The sequence below is a fragment of the Fusarium tjaetaba genome (genome assembly GCF_013396195.1).
Source record: "Fusarium tjaetaba strain NRRL 66243 chromosome Unknown NRRL66243_c0000109, whole genome shotgun sequence".
In the NCBI taxonomy this organism is placed as follows: domain Eukaryota; kingdom Fungi; phylum Ascomycota; class Sordariomycetes; order Hypocreales; family Nectriaceae; genus Fusarium; species Fusarium tjaetaba.
Genome location: NW_023501305.1, coordinates 424,447 through 442,347, shown reverse-complemented (window position 1 = coordinate 442,347; position 17,901 = coordinate 424,447). Strand labels below are relative to the sequence as shown.

The following is a 17,901-nucleotide window of genomic DNA, read 5'->3' as shown; positions in this document are numbered from 1 at the left end:
TGGTATGTGCAAGGGTCTCTCAGCCGCAGATATGCAACCATTCACAAGACAGCTTGGTCGGCTTCGTGGCGCGCTATGAGATGCATCTTTCTTTTTGGGGATAAGCTCGAGGCAGATTTGGGGTGAGGGCGTTTTTAGTTGCCGTTGTTGTCTCCGATGTTTGATGTTGAAGCGGCGCAGTTCCGCTGTGTTTGATCTGTAGCTGGGTAGGCAGTTGTAAAACAATCGCTATTGAGTGGAGTAGTGTCGATGGATCTTCAGATGAGGTCGCATATTATCTTCCAGGCTTTAGCGATTAATGGTGGCAGCAATCCATATACCTAGTATGTCGCAAGCTGAATAACAAATTAGTATAAAATTGATACATTTATCTTGGAATACTTACCCAGGCACCGTAAAACTTGGTAAGAATCGAGAAGGGTAACTAGCCTGAACCCTGGAACCACCGTAAAATACGTGGGCTATGGGGATTGCGAATGTGTGTTCCTTGGGAACAAGAAAACTTGAAAACTTGATAAAGTATGGATGTTGAGAAATAGAAGAAGTGCAATGAACCTACCTAAGAAGGATCGAGAGTCCCGAGATTTTCTTGTTGAGAAAGCAGGCACGAAACATGCGTCTGTGGGTGCCGCTTCCATTCCTCGGCGGGAGGATATATTGTCAAGTGGAAGTGACCCTTTCCAAACCCATTACCTTCGTCGTTCAAACTTCTCTCTTACACTCCCTCAAACGAATATGCACAAACCATCCAGTCGCTAACTGCATTAACAGGGTAGGGTCCTACACCAAATTTGGTGCCTGTGCACGGCACTGATCTACCAATAGAATCCAACACACCATGTGATAGACGCGGGCAGCTGCAGGTTGAACCAACACTCACTCTCATTCTTCATCCGCAGCCTGATTCTATTCCCCGCACTTCCTTCAACATCACGAGAGGAGTCAACGGAGGAAAGAAATCTTAGGACTTCAATCCTAAATTACAAAAAGGGTTTAGGTAAGTCTAGCCTAGGTACCTAAGCTTAGGATACCTTTACTAAGTTTAGGATATCTTTTGCTAAGTTTATTTTGACACCCTATATCAAGGTCCGGTGTTTTCTTGCTCCCTGAGGAGGAATCATGTCTGGACTGGAAGGCCTAGGCATCGTTGCAAACGTCATTGCCGTAGTCGACCTGTCCCTCAAAGTTATCTCATGGTGTTCCAAGTACGCCCAGGACGTCAAAAACTCCAGCGACGGCCGCGCTCGACTGCTGCAGGCAACCATTACCTTGCATTATGAGTCTGAGAAGATTCGTGATCTTCTCAACGGCAAAAATGGCAGCAAGCTAAAAGGTTCCCAGAAGCTTGCACATGCCATGGGAAGCAGCGAGGTTCAGTTACGTGAGCTCGAAGGTCTATTATCTGACAAGACCAACTGTTCAGGCCTTATATGGCCGCTGCGGAAGGAAAAGGTCGAAAGCGCGATTCGAAACATTGAGAATGCAACAAAGACCCTATTAGAGGTCCTTCAGATTGATACGGCGTAAGTGTTTTCTGTCTCTCGCTTATTCATTTGAAACACACTCAGGAAGATACAAAACCCTGATGCCGACATGCTGTCATCCTAGGCGAGGCAACTGCCTTCGCATAGCTTGACCCCGAGGTTTTCCTTCCCCTTATGCCTCTTTGGCTTTTTTACTTATTTTTTTTTTGCTACCATCAGTGCCCCAATAGGGTTCTTTTATCTCAAGAGAAGATTTTCTTCGATATTCATAGAGGGGACTTTCCATGACTACCTTCCCATGGTCCTGCAGCACCCTTCGGAATCCTGCCGGGGGCATCTCAAGCGAAGGGCAAACCAATCCGTCGCCTACAGCTTCAGAAGGACCTTCTTTCGATCAGCCAGCCGGCTGATCTGTGAATAGCTGCACTTTTAAGAATAATAATTCTGATCACTAACTGCTGTATAGAGGCATTATCCTTGATATTGATGACAGGACAGAAGCTGGCCAGCGAAGAGCAGTAATCGATCAGTTGCCCTACGTTGGTGATGCAGTTTGGGACTCACATGCCGAGGAACATAATGCGACCTGTCTGGAAAACACCCGCAAGGATATTCTACGGGAGATCAAAGAATGGGCCGAAGACAAAACTGACCAGTCGAAGACGGTATTCTGGCTGAACGGCATGGCGGGCACTGGAAAGTCCACTATCTCACGCACAATTGCCCGCTCCCTATCAGAGACTGGGAGATTAGGCGCATCATTTTTCTTCAAACGTGGCGAACTGAACCGAGAGAAAATATCCCAATTCGTCCCTACCATTGCACGCCAACTTGCGACGAACCGGCCGGCGCTCGAGCCTTATATCTATAACGCGGTCCTGCATGATCCAACTATTGCGAGCAAAGCCGTCAGGGTTCAATTCGAAAGACTTATTCTGGAGCCCCTCTCTCAAAGTTCAACTGAGACTCAGGATACAAAACCCATCACTATTGTCGTCGACGCGCTGGATGAATGCGAGTCTGATGATGATATTCATCTCATCATTAACCTGGTTTCTCGCACAAGGGACATAAAGCAACCGCGAACTAGAATATTTGTGACGAGCCGCCCTGATCTTCCGGTTCGTCTAGGCTTCAACGATGTGCAGGGAACTTATCAAGACCTAGTCCTCCACGAGATACCCGCTCAAGTAATAGAACACGACATATCGACATTCTTGGCCCACGAAACAAATCTGATTAAAAGAAGATGGGATTCTTCGATTGCTGAGGGACGTAGACTGCCTGACGACTGGCCTGGAAACGCCACCATCCAGCTCCTCGCAAAAAGGGCAGCGCCCCTCTTCATCTTCGCCGCAACTGTATGCCGTTTCATAACTGACCGGAGGCACGGAAGCCCCGACGAGCAGCTCCAAAGGTTCCTGGAATCTTCGACTGAGGACACCTCGTCTCGGATGGAGCTTACTTACGGACCAGTCCTTGGTCAGCTGTTTGGTTCGCGTTGTTCCAAACACAAGAAGGAGACGATCATTCACGAAGTCAAGCGAATCGTCGGTACCATCATCAACCTCGCCATCCCTCTATCATCTTCCGCACTGTCGAGACTCATAAGAATTGAACAGAATACGATCGATGTCAGGCTGGACTTTCTCCATTCGGTTCTCAGCATCCCTTCCTCTTCATATGAACCAATTCGAGTGTTTCATTCATCCTTTCGTGACTACCTGATGGACCCAGATATAGATGGGAATCCCTTTCAGATTGATAAAAGGAACCTCTCAAGAGATTTAGTTGGAGACTGTTTCCAAGCGATGGAGAGCCTTAAAACCGATGTCTGTCACCTGGGGGTGCCCGCTATGCTCCGTTCGACACTACGGCCCGAGGTTATCAACCAATGTCTACCCTCGGAGGTTCAATACGCATGCGTCTACTGGATAGACCACCAAAAGGTTGCAGGAATTGCCCCCGGAGATGCAGCTGCCATCCTCAGCTTTTTGGAGAAGCATCTGCTTCACTGGTTTGAAGCCATGATCTTACTAGGCAAGGTCTATTTGATCACCGGCCTAATCAGGAGTCTCAAATCTGTGCTGGAAAGAAAGGTAGGAAATGAATTGGTTAAGAATTTCCAGATTGCTAAGACTTCATTTGTTAGTCTGCTGTTGACGTAAAGTTGATCGATTTCCTTGACGATGCAATAAGAATCGTTGACAAAGATACCGAAATGATCAACATAGCACCCTTGCAGATATATCACTCGGCTTTAGTGTTTGCGCCTACGAACAGCATCGTCCGAAAGACCTTTGTCGCCGAAATACCAGCTTATTTGAGAGGCGTGGCAGGCAGAAGAGCCGACTGGGATCCACGCCTACGTTCGTTCCAGAACTCTAAGCCTAGAAAGTGGCACTACGGAGATAGGCGCTCTACCGTGTTCTCACCCGACTCCGAAGTATTGTATTCTGTCTCCAGTGGAAAATATGTCAGAGCCTGGAGATGCGAGACAGGCGAATGCATCGAGGAGCTCGAGATAGGAAACAGCTCTTTGATGGCTCTTTCTCCCGATGGAAAATACCTAGCAGTGACTACCCCCGAGCACAAGATAAGCCTATCCTCGGATACGACAGCACATTTTCTAGAGCCAACACTAGACACAGCTTTGGGTGATTTAGCCTTCTCACGAGACTCCACATTACTATGGGCATGCTCAATCAAGGGACAGGTGAAAGCCTGGGATGTGGCAACGGGGGATTGCGTAAGAGATCTCAAATGCCCGTGGGTCATGGAAGATGACCCCGAATCTCATAAAGACTACGAGTGCCAGTTTAACTTCTCATTGGACCACTTCGCCTCTCTACTTGTTTCAGGCTATTTTTATGCGCATGTTTGGTTTCTTGAACGTGGTAAGGAAGAGAAGTCCTTTAACATAGCGCCATCAAGCAATGACTGGCATATGCCCAGTGGCTTCTCACCAGATGGGAAAGTATTAGCTGTACCTTCAGAACGAGGTGCAGTAATGAAGATCTGGGATCTCCAGACAAGCCAATGTGTATGGGAGCTGAAGCTGGAGGAGAAGAATGGCTGTCAGATAATGGACTTTGTCTTTTCTCCAGACTCGCGCCTCCTGGCGATAGCCCATGGCAACAATTCAATATTGGTCTGGGATATTCAGAGTGGCAAGTCCTCAGCGAGACTCAACATCGGGCGCCACCTCTCCCTCCCTAGTATTTCATTCTCACCCGACATGAACTTTCTCCTTCTCAGAAGTAAGGGAGAGGGTTGGTTACGCAGCAACATTGAAGTGTGGGACTTGATCGCAGAAGCCTGTGTAACAATGATGCAATGCCATGAGGACGATGATATAGACCATATTTTATTTTCCCCGGATGGGCAGACATTTGCTTCTGTGCGAAAAGGTGGCGGTAAAATACAGTTATGGGACTGGCCAGGCCTCCTCAAAGAGCCTCCAGAGGACTCAAAGGAAACGACATCCCTCATTCTGTCGCATGATGCATCGACAGTAGTAGCGTCATACGAAAAGAACGAACTGAGAGCATGGGATGCCGCGACAGACGAGATGCTCTATGAGATACCCACTAAGCGCAAAGGCTCCGAGATACGGTCTTACAGGTTTTCCCCGGATTCTGCGTTTATAGTAACAGACAGATGGGATGAAGTGGCAATATGGGATGCACGTGATGGTCATTGTGTGTGGCAATTCAGCCAGCACTACGAAAGGACCATCGCGAATTTCTCACCAGACTCTCGCCGCATCGCAGTATGTATCAACTTCTACTTGGGTAGGGGTGGGCCTTGCATTGAGGTCTGGAAGCGGAATAATGGTACATTTGATCTCGAACACACCTGGATGGGGTTGCGGGCATTTGACTTTTTGTTTTCTCCGAATGGCAGCCTATTGTTCACTAAGTACGGGAAAGGGATAAGAATTCTCAATTGTGACACAGGCGAAGTGCTCCAAGAGATACCATTTAATGAACAGGAGATCACTGCGCTTTCGATGGCAATTGCCGAGGATTCTTCCACCCTTGCTCTTGGACTTCCATCCGAAATTCAAATATGGAACCTTGAGTCAATGGTGTGTACTAAACAGTGGCAAGCTGAACCGGATTCCAACTTGATCCTGTCTTCCACGGGAGCTTTTTTGGCCGGTCAGTCTAACAAGAACGTCAGAATCTGGAATTGGACGACTGGGGAGATGCTCGCTGACATCAAACTTTCCGAAAATGATTGGAAGATCGATGCCTTCTTACCAGACAACTCTGGAATCCACACCAACTATGGAGTTATTCCAATGAATCTTGGAACTCTCTCATGCCAACACCTCACACCAACGTTCAGACTCAGAAATCATTGTATCCAGTGGAAGGGGAACGATTTAATCCAACTGCCACGTGATCTTCGAGGTATTCCGACTGCCATATCAGCGACAAATTCAGATCTCACTGTTGCATTTGGGTGTACCTCACAGCGGGTCACCATTCTCAAGATCTCGGAGGACGAAGAGTTGAGGCGGTTGCTTCCTCTCATCGAAGACATGATCCTAAATGACGAAAAGACTTAGGTAAACTTGCCTAAATTTAGTATATCTTTACTCAATTTAGGATATCCTTTACATAATTTATTTTGATACGTTATATTAAGATTCAGTGTTTTGTTGCTCCCCGAGTACCTCTTTTGTAGATATACCGTTTTGCCACTTCTCCTTTGAGTCCACTGGTGATGACCCTCTGCAACATCCCCAGCATCCTCCCGTGCTTCAGCAACAAGCCTTTGCTGACCGGAAGTGCATCATTCCATATAAAAACCCAATGAGGCGTCATGGATCTCTGACTTGTCGCTATCGCCCCCATCACTCCCGATACATGGAATGGGCTTCTAGTTGCACGTTGACGGGCGTTGATCTTGCCATCTTCAAAAACGATCAAGTAGTCATCCTTGCCATTTACGTTGATGCCAGCACAGGCAAAACATTCCTGGGGTGTGACTCCGCCAGCAATAGTACCCATAAAGTCCCGGTTGGCATTGGGGATGTTCCAGTGTTGTTGTAGGCGTTCACAGCGCCCTCCCCGTATATGGTCAGGAGACCATCATGGCGATCGCCGTTGACATCCATCGATCCTGGCCGACTGTCACTAATACGTTACTGTTGGTTACCTCAGCTCGGCATGCTTGCATTGCCTCCTCCTTTCTTCCTCGCACCTGTCCTGTTCTTCACACCCGATTGGCGCCTCCTGTCTCCATCTTGCATATTGAGCTGCGCCTCTAGCACTAGCAAAGACAGGTTCAATTCCTGCCACTCCCTCATGAATTAAAGGTTTCCCCCGGCTGTCGCTTTCTTTCTGCAGGTACCCGTTACCTACGAGCGCGCTTCGCAAGGCTTGAAGAAAAGCCGGATGTGTTGCGTTCTCTCCTGTCAGTAAGATCGTGTCGAGGCGGAATCCTTGAGGAACTGTGCCATAGAAACCCTGCAATCTTTCTGTCACGAGAGCCCAGAAGTCCGGTTTGTCCTCCGAGGCAGCTAGACCTAGTTCAAGGTCTACAAACGCCCGGTCACCGCGTCTGGGCTGGAGATCCGTAAATGCAGACGAAGTCCTGATAATATCTCCACGTAAATCGGTAGGACTGATACCCACAACTAGAGTCGCCTCCAGAGGAACATTATCCTGCTCCTCCTCACATTGCCAGAAGTTCTTGTAGTGTTTACACAGGCCCTTCCCATGTCCTGCGAAAACAGCATATGACTCGAGAAGCCGGCTTGGGTAACCGCCCGCAGCGGGCAAAGGAAGCACAACTTTTGGACGAGGAAGACCAGCGGCCACCCACGGTCGAATACGTGCATATTCGAGCGCGTCCCAGAGGTCAGGTTCTGCCAAGCCTTGGATTCGGGAGTGCGACACAGCGACTCTATCCAAGGGACTCGCGACTGCGGCAGAAGTCACGTCGCGTAGCGGCACAAGCATGGAGGCGATGATGTCGACATCGGGTGTAGCTGGCCTCCCAATCTTTTTGTTGAAAGATCGCCGCAACTTCTCCCATCTGGATGGTGGTGGAGGTGGGGGAGAATTGGCCAGACGCTTCATAAGTGCTGCATATTCCGGGGTTGCAGGAATAGACGCAATGTTTTGAACAGTGCCATTGTAGAAGTGCACAGCAGCGGCACTGGAGATTTACCAATTGGTATTAATATTATTGCTGGCCAGACCAGAAGCAAAGGGCATCGTACCCTGAACTTAACGAAAGACTGAAGCCAATCCCAGGGGCATGGTGAACAATCGCAGGTAGACAATCTGCGCAAGTGGGAAAGGGCTCAAAGTAGTCACCAGAAGCTTTTACACTGCCAACCAGGCCAAAAAGAAGTGCTAAGCGCATGTTGGGATTAAAAATGAGAGGAAAATTTCATGAAACGGAGCAAAAGAAATGTAAAGACAAGGTGCTGAACAAGTTTAACCGGGTTCATGGTATATCACAGAAGATGTCACATGACGAACTGAACAAGCTGTAGCAACCAACAAGCATAGAGAACAAAAGATAGGCCATCAAAAAGGATGGCTAATTGTATTAATCAAACTTATTTGGCCTTAGTTTGTTACCATCTTACGATATCCGAGAGGTGGTAATTGCCCAAGCTGGAGTCGGTTTGTTTGCGTTGACATTCAGCGTAACCCGTTTTAAGGATACATATTTGCTAACCAGCAATCCTTAACATTCATTCAACCTTAAACACAAGTTGTGATTGATGCTTAAGCTTCTCGCAAAACTACCTAGATCAGGGAGAAAACAAGACGAGGATGAGTTTGATTGGAGTGCAGCTCGCTCTGGAAACAAAGGGCAACCATCTCATACCTGATACACTAAGTGATTACGCAGTAGTAAAAGGCACTGCTATATACAAGCGAGCTTGTTGCCTCTTTGCTATGGTATTAATTGCCAAGCTGCATTCGCCAAAGCTGGACACGTAAGCTGTTGTACCACAATCAAGCACGTTGATGTATTACAACATGCTTGACCTTCACAAATCGAAGCCTAGAGAAATAAATCACACAAAACTATTGAAAACTGAGAATGCCTCAGAAGACCATGGAAAAGCAAACATGTATTTGGCTGGCTATAAAAGCTGCTCCTTCTCCCACGCTTCAACTCTCGTTCTTCATCATTATCCAACATCAGCACCAATATTCTTTCTTATCATATATATTATTAAATACAGAAAATACTTCTGTCCCATTATCCCAAGAATCAAGCCGCGGTATCGCAGCTCTCCTGAACTAGCCAAGGTATGGGCAGAGCATGCCGGTAGGAAATTCAGAAAATATATCTCGCATGATATTTACTGACTCGTTTACAGCTACCTTCGCCTCGAGGTGCGACCAGAAGATAACAACCCCTTTGACGGATGCAAAGACTTGCTGCCTGAACTTCTCACGTCAACAAAGAAACATCTCCCACGCGTCACGAGAATCGATGTGTTATGACTATTTTGACTCTTAGCTCATACGAAGAGATTGAATCGCAAGGTATGAGAGTGATAATACTATCAATATACATCAACTAAGCTGACCAGGGCATAAGACGTATATAAATTCACTATCCTGCCTCCTCAGTAATTTCCCTCTAATAAGGGAGGCCTCATCTGGGTCACAGGCCCAAAACGTAAACGCAGTCTATACCTAGATTCTATGTCGTTGCCTTCACTCACAAAACACAATCCAACTCATACACCAAACACCTGACAAGATCAAGGTCACTGTCGACATTCTCTACCTATTGAGTATTGAGAATGTGCTGAGCGTGTCACCAACTGTGGTCCTAACAGCATCACGTTGACGAGTGTCAAGCGCTGAGAGAAGCGAAGAATACACGAAACTCATGTTACGTCTTCTTTGTGCGTACTGGAACCTCCATGGGGAATTATAAGAAGACAGGGTCCAAATGCACTACGCTTCCGACATGGACCCTTATGAGGCGACGGCTGTCGATGCAGATACACAATGCATCCCGCTGGTCTTCCTGTTCTCCTAAAACAGCTTCTGAGAAAACCACATGCTGCGGAAGTCCATGAGCCGAATGGTGTCTCAAGCCGTTTATATACACAGAGAATGTGTTTTCACCAGGAGCTTATGAAGTTCATTCCCTCATCCGATGGCCGCTGTCATGGCGACCAAATGAGAACTGGGAGGCAAAGATCTCCGTGACCGTCATACTCCCATAAGATACACATATAAGAGATTAGGTAAGTCAGAGAAGTAATGAGGCTCAGGCCTTCATATCACGCCATCATCGAAGCTAACGAGCAAAGTTAATAGGCAGTCATTCCATGAAGTCCAAAAGTTCAACTCTCTACGCCTATGGCATATGGAGCGAGCCGGCAACACAAGATGCCGTTTCAAGTGGTGTTCTCGGTAGACCAGCTGATGGCAGCCCAATTTTGGAACGCATCACTGGTACGTATCGCTAAACGAGAGGTATACGGACCTATGGACAAGTTCTCAGGATATGTATACGAAGCTTGTCATTACCGCAAGAACCTGTCTTACACTGGCACTTGCAAGTCCAGCTTGATGTGATCCATCTCATCGGAACCCCGGTATCGATGAGCACGTATGCGTTGCCTGTAATGTCTACTTCTACGATGGAATCTGATCTATTCTCGATACTTGCACAATTACGGATGTTCAACCCAGGCTGCGTGGGTTTATGCTACTCGACAATAACCCTAACCTGAAGCTCCCTAATTGACCTGAGACGCAGACCTTTCAAGACGATGTTGACTTCGTCGAAGGTAGACCCCATAGAGAGATTCACGGGCATTGGCAAGCTTTTCAACGAAGCACTTCCCCAGCTTCAGGCTTTTTTCTCGGAGCAAAACAACACAGATGTTGTGCTGTTCATGGTCTTGGGAATCATCAAAGACAATCATGCCTGCGGGCGACCCCGAAGAAAAGAGTCGCAATGCACCCGGACTCAACGGCATGTGGCAAGACTTTGTCGACAAGTACTGCGCCATCTCTCGACCATCTGATGTAGGCAACATTGGTGAAGCACACTGCTTCACCACGCCCAGGTCTGCATAGCCAGCACCACGCTGTTAGACGGTTGTGCTACTTGCTCTCGAGTCGGAGAACAACTTCGAAAAGAACATGAGCGAACCCAGAGTTTCGACTGAAGATTTGGAAAGGCAGCCTGACTTGCTTAAGTTTCGACAAAGGCCTCAAATATATTACGGCGAACTCAGCAAGCATTATGCGCTCCTGGAAGACAGGTTTCAAGCATCCTGTCACCGATGACCCAGATATTGAAGGTCACTAATACATCATTGAATCAACCTTGATAGGGGCTTATATAACCAGAGATCGCCGAAGAATGACTCCTCGGGTACTTTGGGTCCCCGAACTGTGCGGTCCGAGAAGGCAAGGCCGTCCATATCTTGTAGATCACTAGAAAGATTCTTCACCATGTACCTCCAAGGTATACCAAAGACTTCCTACCGATCATGATTCTATTTCCCATATATCTTCGACAACACATGATGTATGAGAGACTTCGGTCGGTAGTATGCAAAATGGGGTATATTCTTTTATATTATAAAGACGCTGGTCGAGACCGTCCAGGAAACATACATCCGGCGAGCTTGAGTTACAAGCCGCCAGGCAGTGTGCACCATTCCTGCGACGACTGACGATGACATTCCGACGACAAGCTTCAACAAATGTTGGTGGCCGTGCGAGAGAGGCTGGCTTCGTGTCTAATAGGACCGATATGTTGACGGAGTTTGGCCGCCTGGAATGGCCGGCCTCCTTGGCTTCACACCGGACAAGAAGAGCGGAGACGACACAGCAGATTCAATCCAGAGTCATAAACCAGGAAAACGCAGAGAAATTCGATAAATATACTAAAAACTAGCTGGAACGCCCTTTGAGCGGCATGTGTCCTGTTGACCCTACTGAGCCTCACCCAGACTCCCGTTGTTTTGAGGATGGATCTGCGTCCAGCTATTCACGCAGACCCGGGGCGAGTACTACGAACAAAGGTGTTCCAAGAGGACGACTTTGTGATTGTGCCCAGAATAGGTGGATTGGAGCTGTACAAGCCAGAGGAACAGGCATCTAACCCGAGGACATTATTCGATCACACCCTGCCAACGGACGGGGGTCTGATCATGGGCATAGTTTGCTTGCTAACTTGTTATCATAGCCGAAAAACTCTGTGGTAATTGTGGAGGCGTTGCGATCAAGCTCATGACATCTTCTAACTTCACTATATTATCCTCACTATTGCGTACACGAGCTTGCCAAAGCTTTAGGATTTTCGGCGTAGCCACCCAATATATAAATCCACCATCCCACCCCACTACCTACCCATTGTTTCTCTCCCTCTTCTTCTTCAACCTCAATACACGACAAATGGTAAGTCTCACCCTTCCTCTCGCTGGCGGCCGAGCAGTTGTACACTCTGCATCCCCTCTTCTTGTGCTGACTTGCCACTCCAGCCTTCCCGCGCCGCTCGCAAGAGCAAGTTTGTTGCTATCAACTCGGATGAGAATGACGAGCTTATGGTTCAGGCTCCTTGTAATGTATGTGTCTAAGCTTCCTCTTATCTTAAGGCCGCGCTGACCTGATATCTCTCAACCAGGACCCGAACCACTCTGCCCCTTCCTCAACATCTTCTGACACGGACCTAAGAAAAGAAGACCCAGAAGTTCACAATCTGGGTTTACGACTATAAGCGGGAGCTGCACTATTATATACTATTCATCTGAAAGTGCAAGCCTTCCGAAATCTAAAGCATTCTGTTACCGGATTGTTGATCAGCACCCCCACCCAATGCAAGCTTCTATATTAAATGATCGACGAATTTGGCCTCGCTCTTTTGCTGTTGTCAACTGCAATTCGCAAATTCGATCTATAGATACACAGCGAGTACTCGAGATGAAGATGTACGACTGTGAGACACACCAGACGTCAAGGCACATCATATCATAGCAGGTATAGCTATCAATCCACCAAATGGAAGTCAAATGAGACGGGATTGTGTAGATGCATCTATAGTCGACTGAGTCTACCAGAAAGCCCACAAAGACAAGTGAGCGAATTGCCCTCACTCCCTGTTTTCGGTGCCTTGAAACTCAACTTATATACTTCGCCATCTACAAAACATGCACAAGAGGATCCCAGTCCCGCCGAGACCACTAAGATATTGGGTCATATAAGCTTCGGCGGTAAGGCAATTAGGGTCCCCGAAGCCAGAATGTTATCCTGTGCTGATATTCTTTCCCCAACCTTCACCAACTTTACTCTGTTCAAACTTTCCTCCCTCTAAGCACAAATGCCCTCCCTCAATCGAACCAGAAACGTTTAGGGAATCAGAGACCTTGAAGCCAAAAGTCATGGTACATCGCATGGTTCGACGCAAGGCAAGAGCAGCCTCACTTAACGTGGACTTATGACATATAACTTTGGCTTGAGCACGCTAAGTCGAAATCTTCCTCTCTAACAGGGACCCCATTCAATCACCTATCGATATACCTCGGCTATTGTTACTCAGAACAAGAACGAAAATTAGTGCCCGTTAATGAAGGCATGTAGTGACATTTTCTGTATCGGCGCCTCCAATCTGGAATCACTCCCTGAGAGTTCTTTCAACATGGTGCTGTTGGCCCCTTTCTTTAACACCAAGAAGTTCTGAAGCCATAGGGCCTGGGAGAATATGGCCAGGAGCCCCAGTTCTTGCCTACGATGGCGTCGGATGACATGGAACAGCATTTCGAAATGCTGGGCAAGTCCACTTCTCTGTAAGTTGTGTCTCGTGGTTTCAACGGAGCCATCTCTCTCGTTGCTGGTCTGACATCTAGCAGAGTATCTGAGCCCCCGGGTCCCTACGTTCGGGCATGAGGAAAAGCTATACACATTTTGTGAACGATCTTTTCCTCTTAGTAAGCCTTCTGGGTAATGCTAAGTATGCACCTCATGAATTCGGGTCATGGTCGCAGAATAGAGACTGACTAGCTGTGGCTAGGTAGACAAGATGAGCTTTCATTCGGAACGATGACTATCTGCGCTTTGACCTGGAGCATCCTAGAAACGCAATCTTAATCTGAGTCTCTATTGGGTGGAAATTGATGACGACCGGAACTGCAACCGAGTCAGCCTAGTAGATTGTCTCAAGCACGAGTTGCTGGAGATCTTTCTGTGCGAATGTCCGAAGGCGCAATGGAATCAAGCCTTCAACAGTTATGTCTAGCTGGCATGTGTCGAGTTCCAAGACGAGCCCTTCCAAAACACCTGGATATAGTCGAAGATCAGAACACCAATCTAGGTCTACTCTGAGATCATACATACTATACTATACTATACTATTCTATGCTCAGACATCCATCTTGAGCCTCTGGAGAGAGACCACGAGCGGTAGCCGCAAGATACAACACAGCCATGCCAGCAGAAGACAGACGCAAATATACCTATCGCTTCTCTCGACAAGCCCAGAAGTGATAAGTGGGATGGATTGGGCTCTATGAGCCTCGCTGACGGCAAGGAAATCCTAGAGAAAACTTCGCAATATGGCTGTCACAAAACCAAGTTGTCCAACAATACATGATGGCTCAACATCTTAAAATTTTCGCCCTCAAGGAGAAGATTGAGGCCATGGCTGAAGAGAACAAGTATCTCAACGACCAGAACGACGAGCTTGTGGAGAAAAATGGTCACCTCGCCATCGATCTTACGCCCAGTTTTGGGGGGACTAGTTGAAGAGGCTTGGGGGCGTGCCCTTCCGAATCGACCCTATGCATGACATTTTCCAGGTTGTTGACATGCGTCTTCCAACCATACATCCTTCTGCAGCTTGGAACCGGCGAAGTATCCAAGGTTATCATCGCCGGGTATGTTATCAATCGGATTCATCTTGATCTAGTGCGAGGCAGAGGCTCCCTGGGCTCGATATCAACAACACTACAGTCTAACGGTAAGTTAATCTCTTATAAGGCGGGGAATGAATCATTTGTGGGTAGTTACATCTGAAGAAGACACATTAGCAAGAATGCATAACATTATGGGCCAGGAACTTCAATTACTGACTCAATTGTTTCAGGGCTCTATTTGTCTCGACCCCCTCAGCAGGCGGCCCACCATCCTGACTATGGGGTGCTTTGCGCAGGTCAATACTAGAGGAGATTAAACAAGGTTATGTTTATTCACACCGCCGTGCTCTTGATAATCTTGGAGATCATCCAAGCACAACGCTTTTTGGAGGAGCAAGGGGAGGGCAAGTGGCTCAAGCCGTTTAATAGTTGATCCTCTGAGAGGCATCGTTCCTGCAAGGGTATCTCATAAGAAACAATGCAAAACACCACTTAACCACAAATAGATACATCTTATAATCAGGAACCGTTTCGGTACCTGCATTTGAACATTGCCTGGGTACACAATTACTCCGAAGAGCAGGCCATCAAGGCACTTTTTGAAACAAACGCCGACGTCGCTTCCCTCGTCTGATGCCTGAAAGCTTGGACTATACTGGGGCCTCGTCATGTCCAGCGTTGGCGGCGTGCAGTTTCATTCTACTATTAATTATTTGATCTAAACTCTCATTGATCATTAGTGGGGCGAGATGCTCAGCGGTTCTCCCAAGGAGGTTCCCGCCACGGCTCCCCGTGCTCGACTCGATCATGCCAGGATGCGGTTGATGTACATCGGCACGATACCTCCGCTTTAGCCCGACTGCGTCTCGGCGCTTCATCTGATTCTGACTGTGCAGGGCCGCAACGCGAAGAGGGTGTCCGAGGTCATAGACAACCTGCTCCGCCAGCTCAAGTTGGAATTTCTCCTCTGGTTCAATTTCGCCGCTCTTAAGCGTGCCAACCAAGACACCAACCGAGAAACCCGCCCCGAGCCTGAAAACAGAGGAGTTGCTCTTGTTGAGAATTTAGCCCTTCGCAGTGTCACAACACTGGAACTCCCTTGATGAACTCGGCGTGTGACCTCCTGAACCCTCTGTCCTTCAAATGGCACTCACTCGAGGTCATCATTATGAATAAACCACAGAAGAAGAAGAGCAATATAATTATATGGCATCCTGCCTCCTCGCGTTTGTTGGACTCGCACCCAACAAGTGTACCTTCCAGGGTAGATCCAGGAGTACACGACTACTCTTGATCATGAAAAATGCAACCTCAGAGATCTCCGATGACATCCTGAAGATGTCGCGGTATATGAAGCTCAAAATGAGCAGGCTCGAGCCTAGAATGCCTTTGGGACGTCGGAGGCACCACCACAGATGACATGGGTCAAGGTGCCTCCTTATCTTGTGGCTTGGATCAAAGTAATAGGACGCTCCCAGGAAAGGCTTTTGAGCTGCTATAAACGACGAACACAGTTTTCCCGGACCGCTGGACCACAACACTGCAACGAAGTGGCTAGCTCTTCCAGCTCTCCGGGAAAGGTCCTTCGTGACACGACTATTATTCTGAGGGGGCCTTACGATACTTACTGAAGGCCACGCCACCGGAGACATCGACGCTGAACGCATATACCGCTCCACAACGCATCCGCATATGCGCCCCCGGCAGACCCCAAGTTGATCGCAGCCGCTGAAGAGTATCCCAGGCACATCCAAGACACCAAGGAGCCGCTATTTCAGTGAGTACGAACTGGCGATGGGATGTCGCATTTAGCTGCGCACAACCACAGAATTGGCGCGTATATTATACAGAAGTTCTCGACTTTCAGGAAATACCTGGAGGCCAGATCCATTTTGTCATGCACGAGAGCACGAGGCTTTGCTGGCCACCTCAGGGAACACTCGCCGAATGCAATAGAATGGAATGGATATATGACCCTAGGATCGGCTTCACCAATGTTGTCTCACACACACTTCTCAACACGACAGAAACTATACTAAAGATGCCTTGCTTGTTGCGATATGCAAGTCGCAACAAGGGCTGAGGGGGTTTACAACAACCTCACGCAACAGAGTAAAGCCTATCATTCATCAGCTAAGCTACAATCATTATGCGGTCTCTCCACAACTTCCCGGAAAACCTGATTCACAGTTCATGGCCCGTGTATGGATGATTAGGGGGGGATCATATGTTACACACGGCGCAGTGTAGACAATACAACAACTTCGTGGGCTATTCATGACAGGGTCCCCATCGATGTCAAGGAGGTCTCATTGTATCCGAGACTTCTTGCTAGTAGAGGGGCTGCGAGACACTCTGGTTCCTGACTGATACGCTGTACCATAAATCTGGCTATCCATTGGGGTACTCGTCCAGTTTCTCGCTTCCTGTCGTTCAGACTATCCCCAAGAAGTTGAGTATCAGGCGCCCCGGCTTGTCATTATGGACATGCCTGAAAGCTGGAGGCCAGGCCCTAGAAACCTTTGGGAAATTGCAGTTATACTGTAGAGACCACCGTGGAGTCACAGTCTATTGACAGCTACGGGAGATTGTCCAACGCTTTACTCCACAACGTCGTCCATAGTCCTATCGAGGCCAAAGATAGCTCTAATCCCCTCTATCAACTACGGCAAGGTAGTCGCTTCCAGGCCTGACGAGTCCAGAATCCCAAAGCTCCTCGAGAGCATAATTCCAGACCAGTACAGTCCAGGCCAAGGCGTCCTTTGAAGGCCTCATATCGCCAGAGACGGGTTACCTTGGTAGGCGAATTTACACACTCAGCGGCATGGGAGCAGCTACGATTCTCGGGCCACAGCCTTTGCATCCTATCAGAATGAAGTTCAAAACGTACAATTGGCTATAACCGAGTCGCACACCATAAGTGATCAGTTCCAAACACTTGAATGTCTTGGATTGGGCTGGTCTTTGGAAGGCATGCCAAGAGTCGAGGGAGGTCATTTCCTCGCACTTCCGACTGAAGCTTTGGCGCAGTACTCAGAACAGCGACCTTGACCCCCTCGAATTGGATGAATGCCCCCCCAACAAAGGCGCCAATGGAAATGTGAGCCCTTCATCCTGACTTCCAGACATCGCCTACTGCCCCGAAACATTGGACCTACAGGGTTATTCATGACAGGGTCCCCATCGATGTCGAGGAGGCCGCTACGGATAGGAATGGCCGGACGATATTCGAGATTTTCTAAGGGAAGTCAACGGCGATAGTTTCTGGTTACTGTCCAACACCCTGTATCGCAAAGGTGGCTGCGCTTTGGTCTAGTCATTTAACTTCTTGCCCCCCGTCCTCCAGCCCATCCTCGAGAAGTTGCATGTCAGGTGCATCAAGAGCAACCAACTGCCTGGGTGCTGGAGGCCAAGCCTCAGGAACCCCTAGGAAGTTGCCTTTATATTATAGAGACCAGCGTCGGATGACTGTATAATGAGAGCTACGAGAGGCCGCATCCACGTATCCCAGGTTTCGCCGCTCTCAACCGCGCTGCGAGCAAGCCAGTC

At 48.2% G+C, this 17,901-nt stretch overlaps 4 protein-coding genes across 4 annotated transcripts; 3 read left to right on the top strand and 1 right to left on the bottom strand.

Moving 5' to 3' along the window:
• Positions 1-1,119: 1,119 nt before the first annotated feature.
• FTJAE_5762 (heterokaryon incompatibility protein het-E-1) lies at positions 1,120-6,060 on the top strand (the record flags this gene model as incomplete). The annotated part of the gene is made up of 3 exons (XM_037352304.1): positions 1,120-1,523; positions 1,951-3,583; positions 3,637-6,060. The coding sequence occupies 3 exons, from the start codon at positions 1,120-1,122 to the stop codon at positions 6,058-6,060; spliced, it is 4,461 nt and encodes a 1,486-aa protein (XP_037207255.1).
• Positions 6,061-6,649: 589 nt separating this feature from the next.
• On the bottom strand, positions 6,650-7,868 carry FTJAE_5761 (chitinase; the record flags this gene model as incomplete). Its single annotated transcript, XM_037352303.1, has 2 exons — positions 6,650-7,658; positions 7,723-7,868. The coding sequence occupies 2 exons, from the start codon at positions 7,866-7,868 to the stop codon at positions 6,650-6,652; spliced, it is 1,155 nt and encodes a 384-aa protein (XP_037207254.1).
• A 2,546-nt stretch (positions 7,869-10,414) lies between these two features.
• Positions 10,415-10,662, top strand: FTJAE_5760 (uncharacterized protein; the record flags this gene model as incomplete). The annotated part of the gene is made up of 2 exons (XM_037352302.1): positions 10,415-10,519; positions 10,561-10,662. The coding sequence occupies 2 exons, from the start codon at positions 10,415-10,417 to the stop codon at positions 10,660-10,662; spliced, it is 207 nt and encodes a 68-aa protein (XP_037207253.1).
• A 3,427-nt stretch (positions 10,663-14,089) lies between these two features.
• Positions 14,090-15,455, top strand: FTJAE_5759 (uncharacterized protein; the record flags this gene model as incomplete). Its single annotated transcript, XM_037352300.1, has 4 exons — positions 14,090-14,154; positions 14,296-14,373; positions 14,450-14,456; positions 15,207-15,455. The coding sequence occupies 4 exons, from the start codon at positions 14,090-14,092 to the stop codon at positions 15,453-15,455; spliced, it is 399 nt and encodes a 132-aa protein (XP_037207252.1).
• Between the last annotated feature and the right edge of the window lie 2,446 nt (positions 15,456-17,901).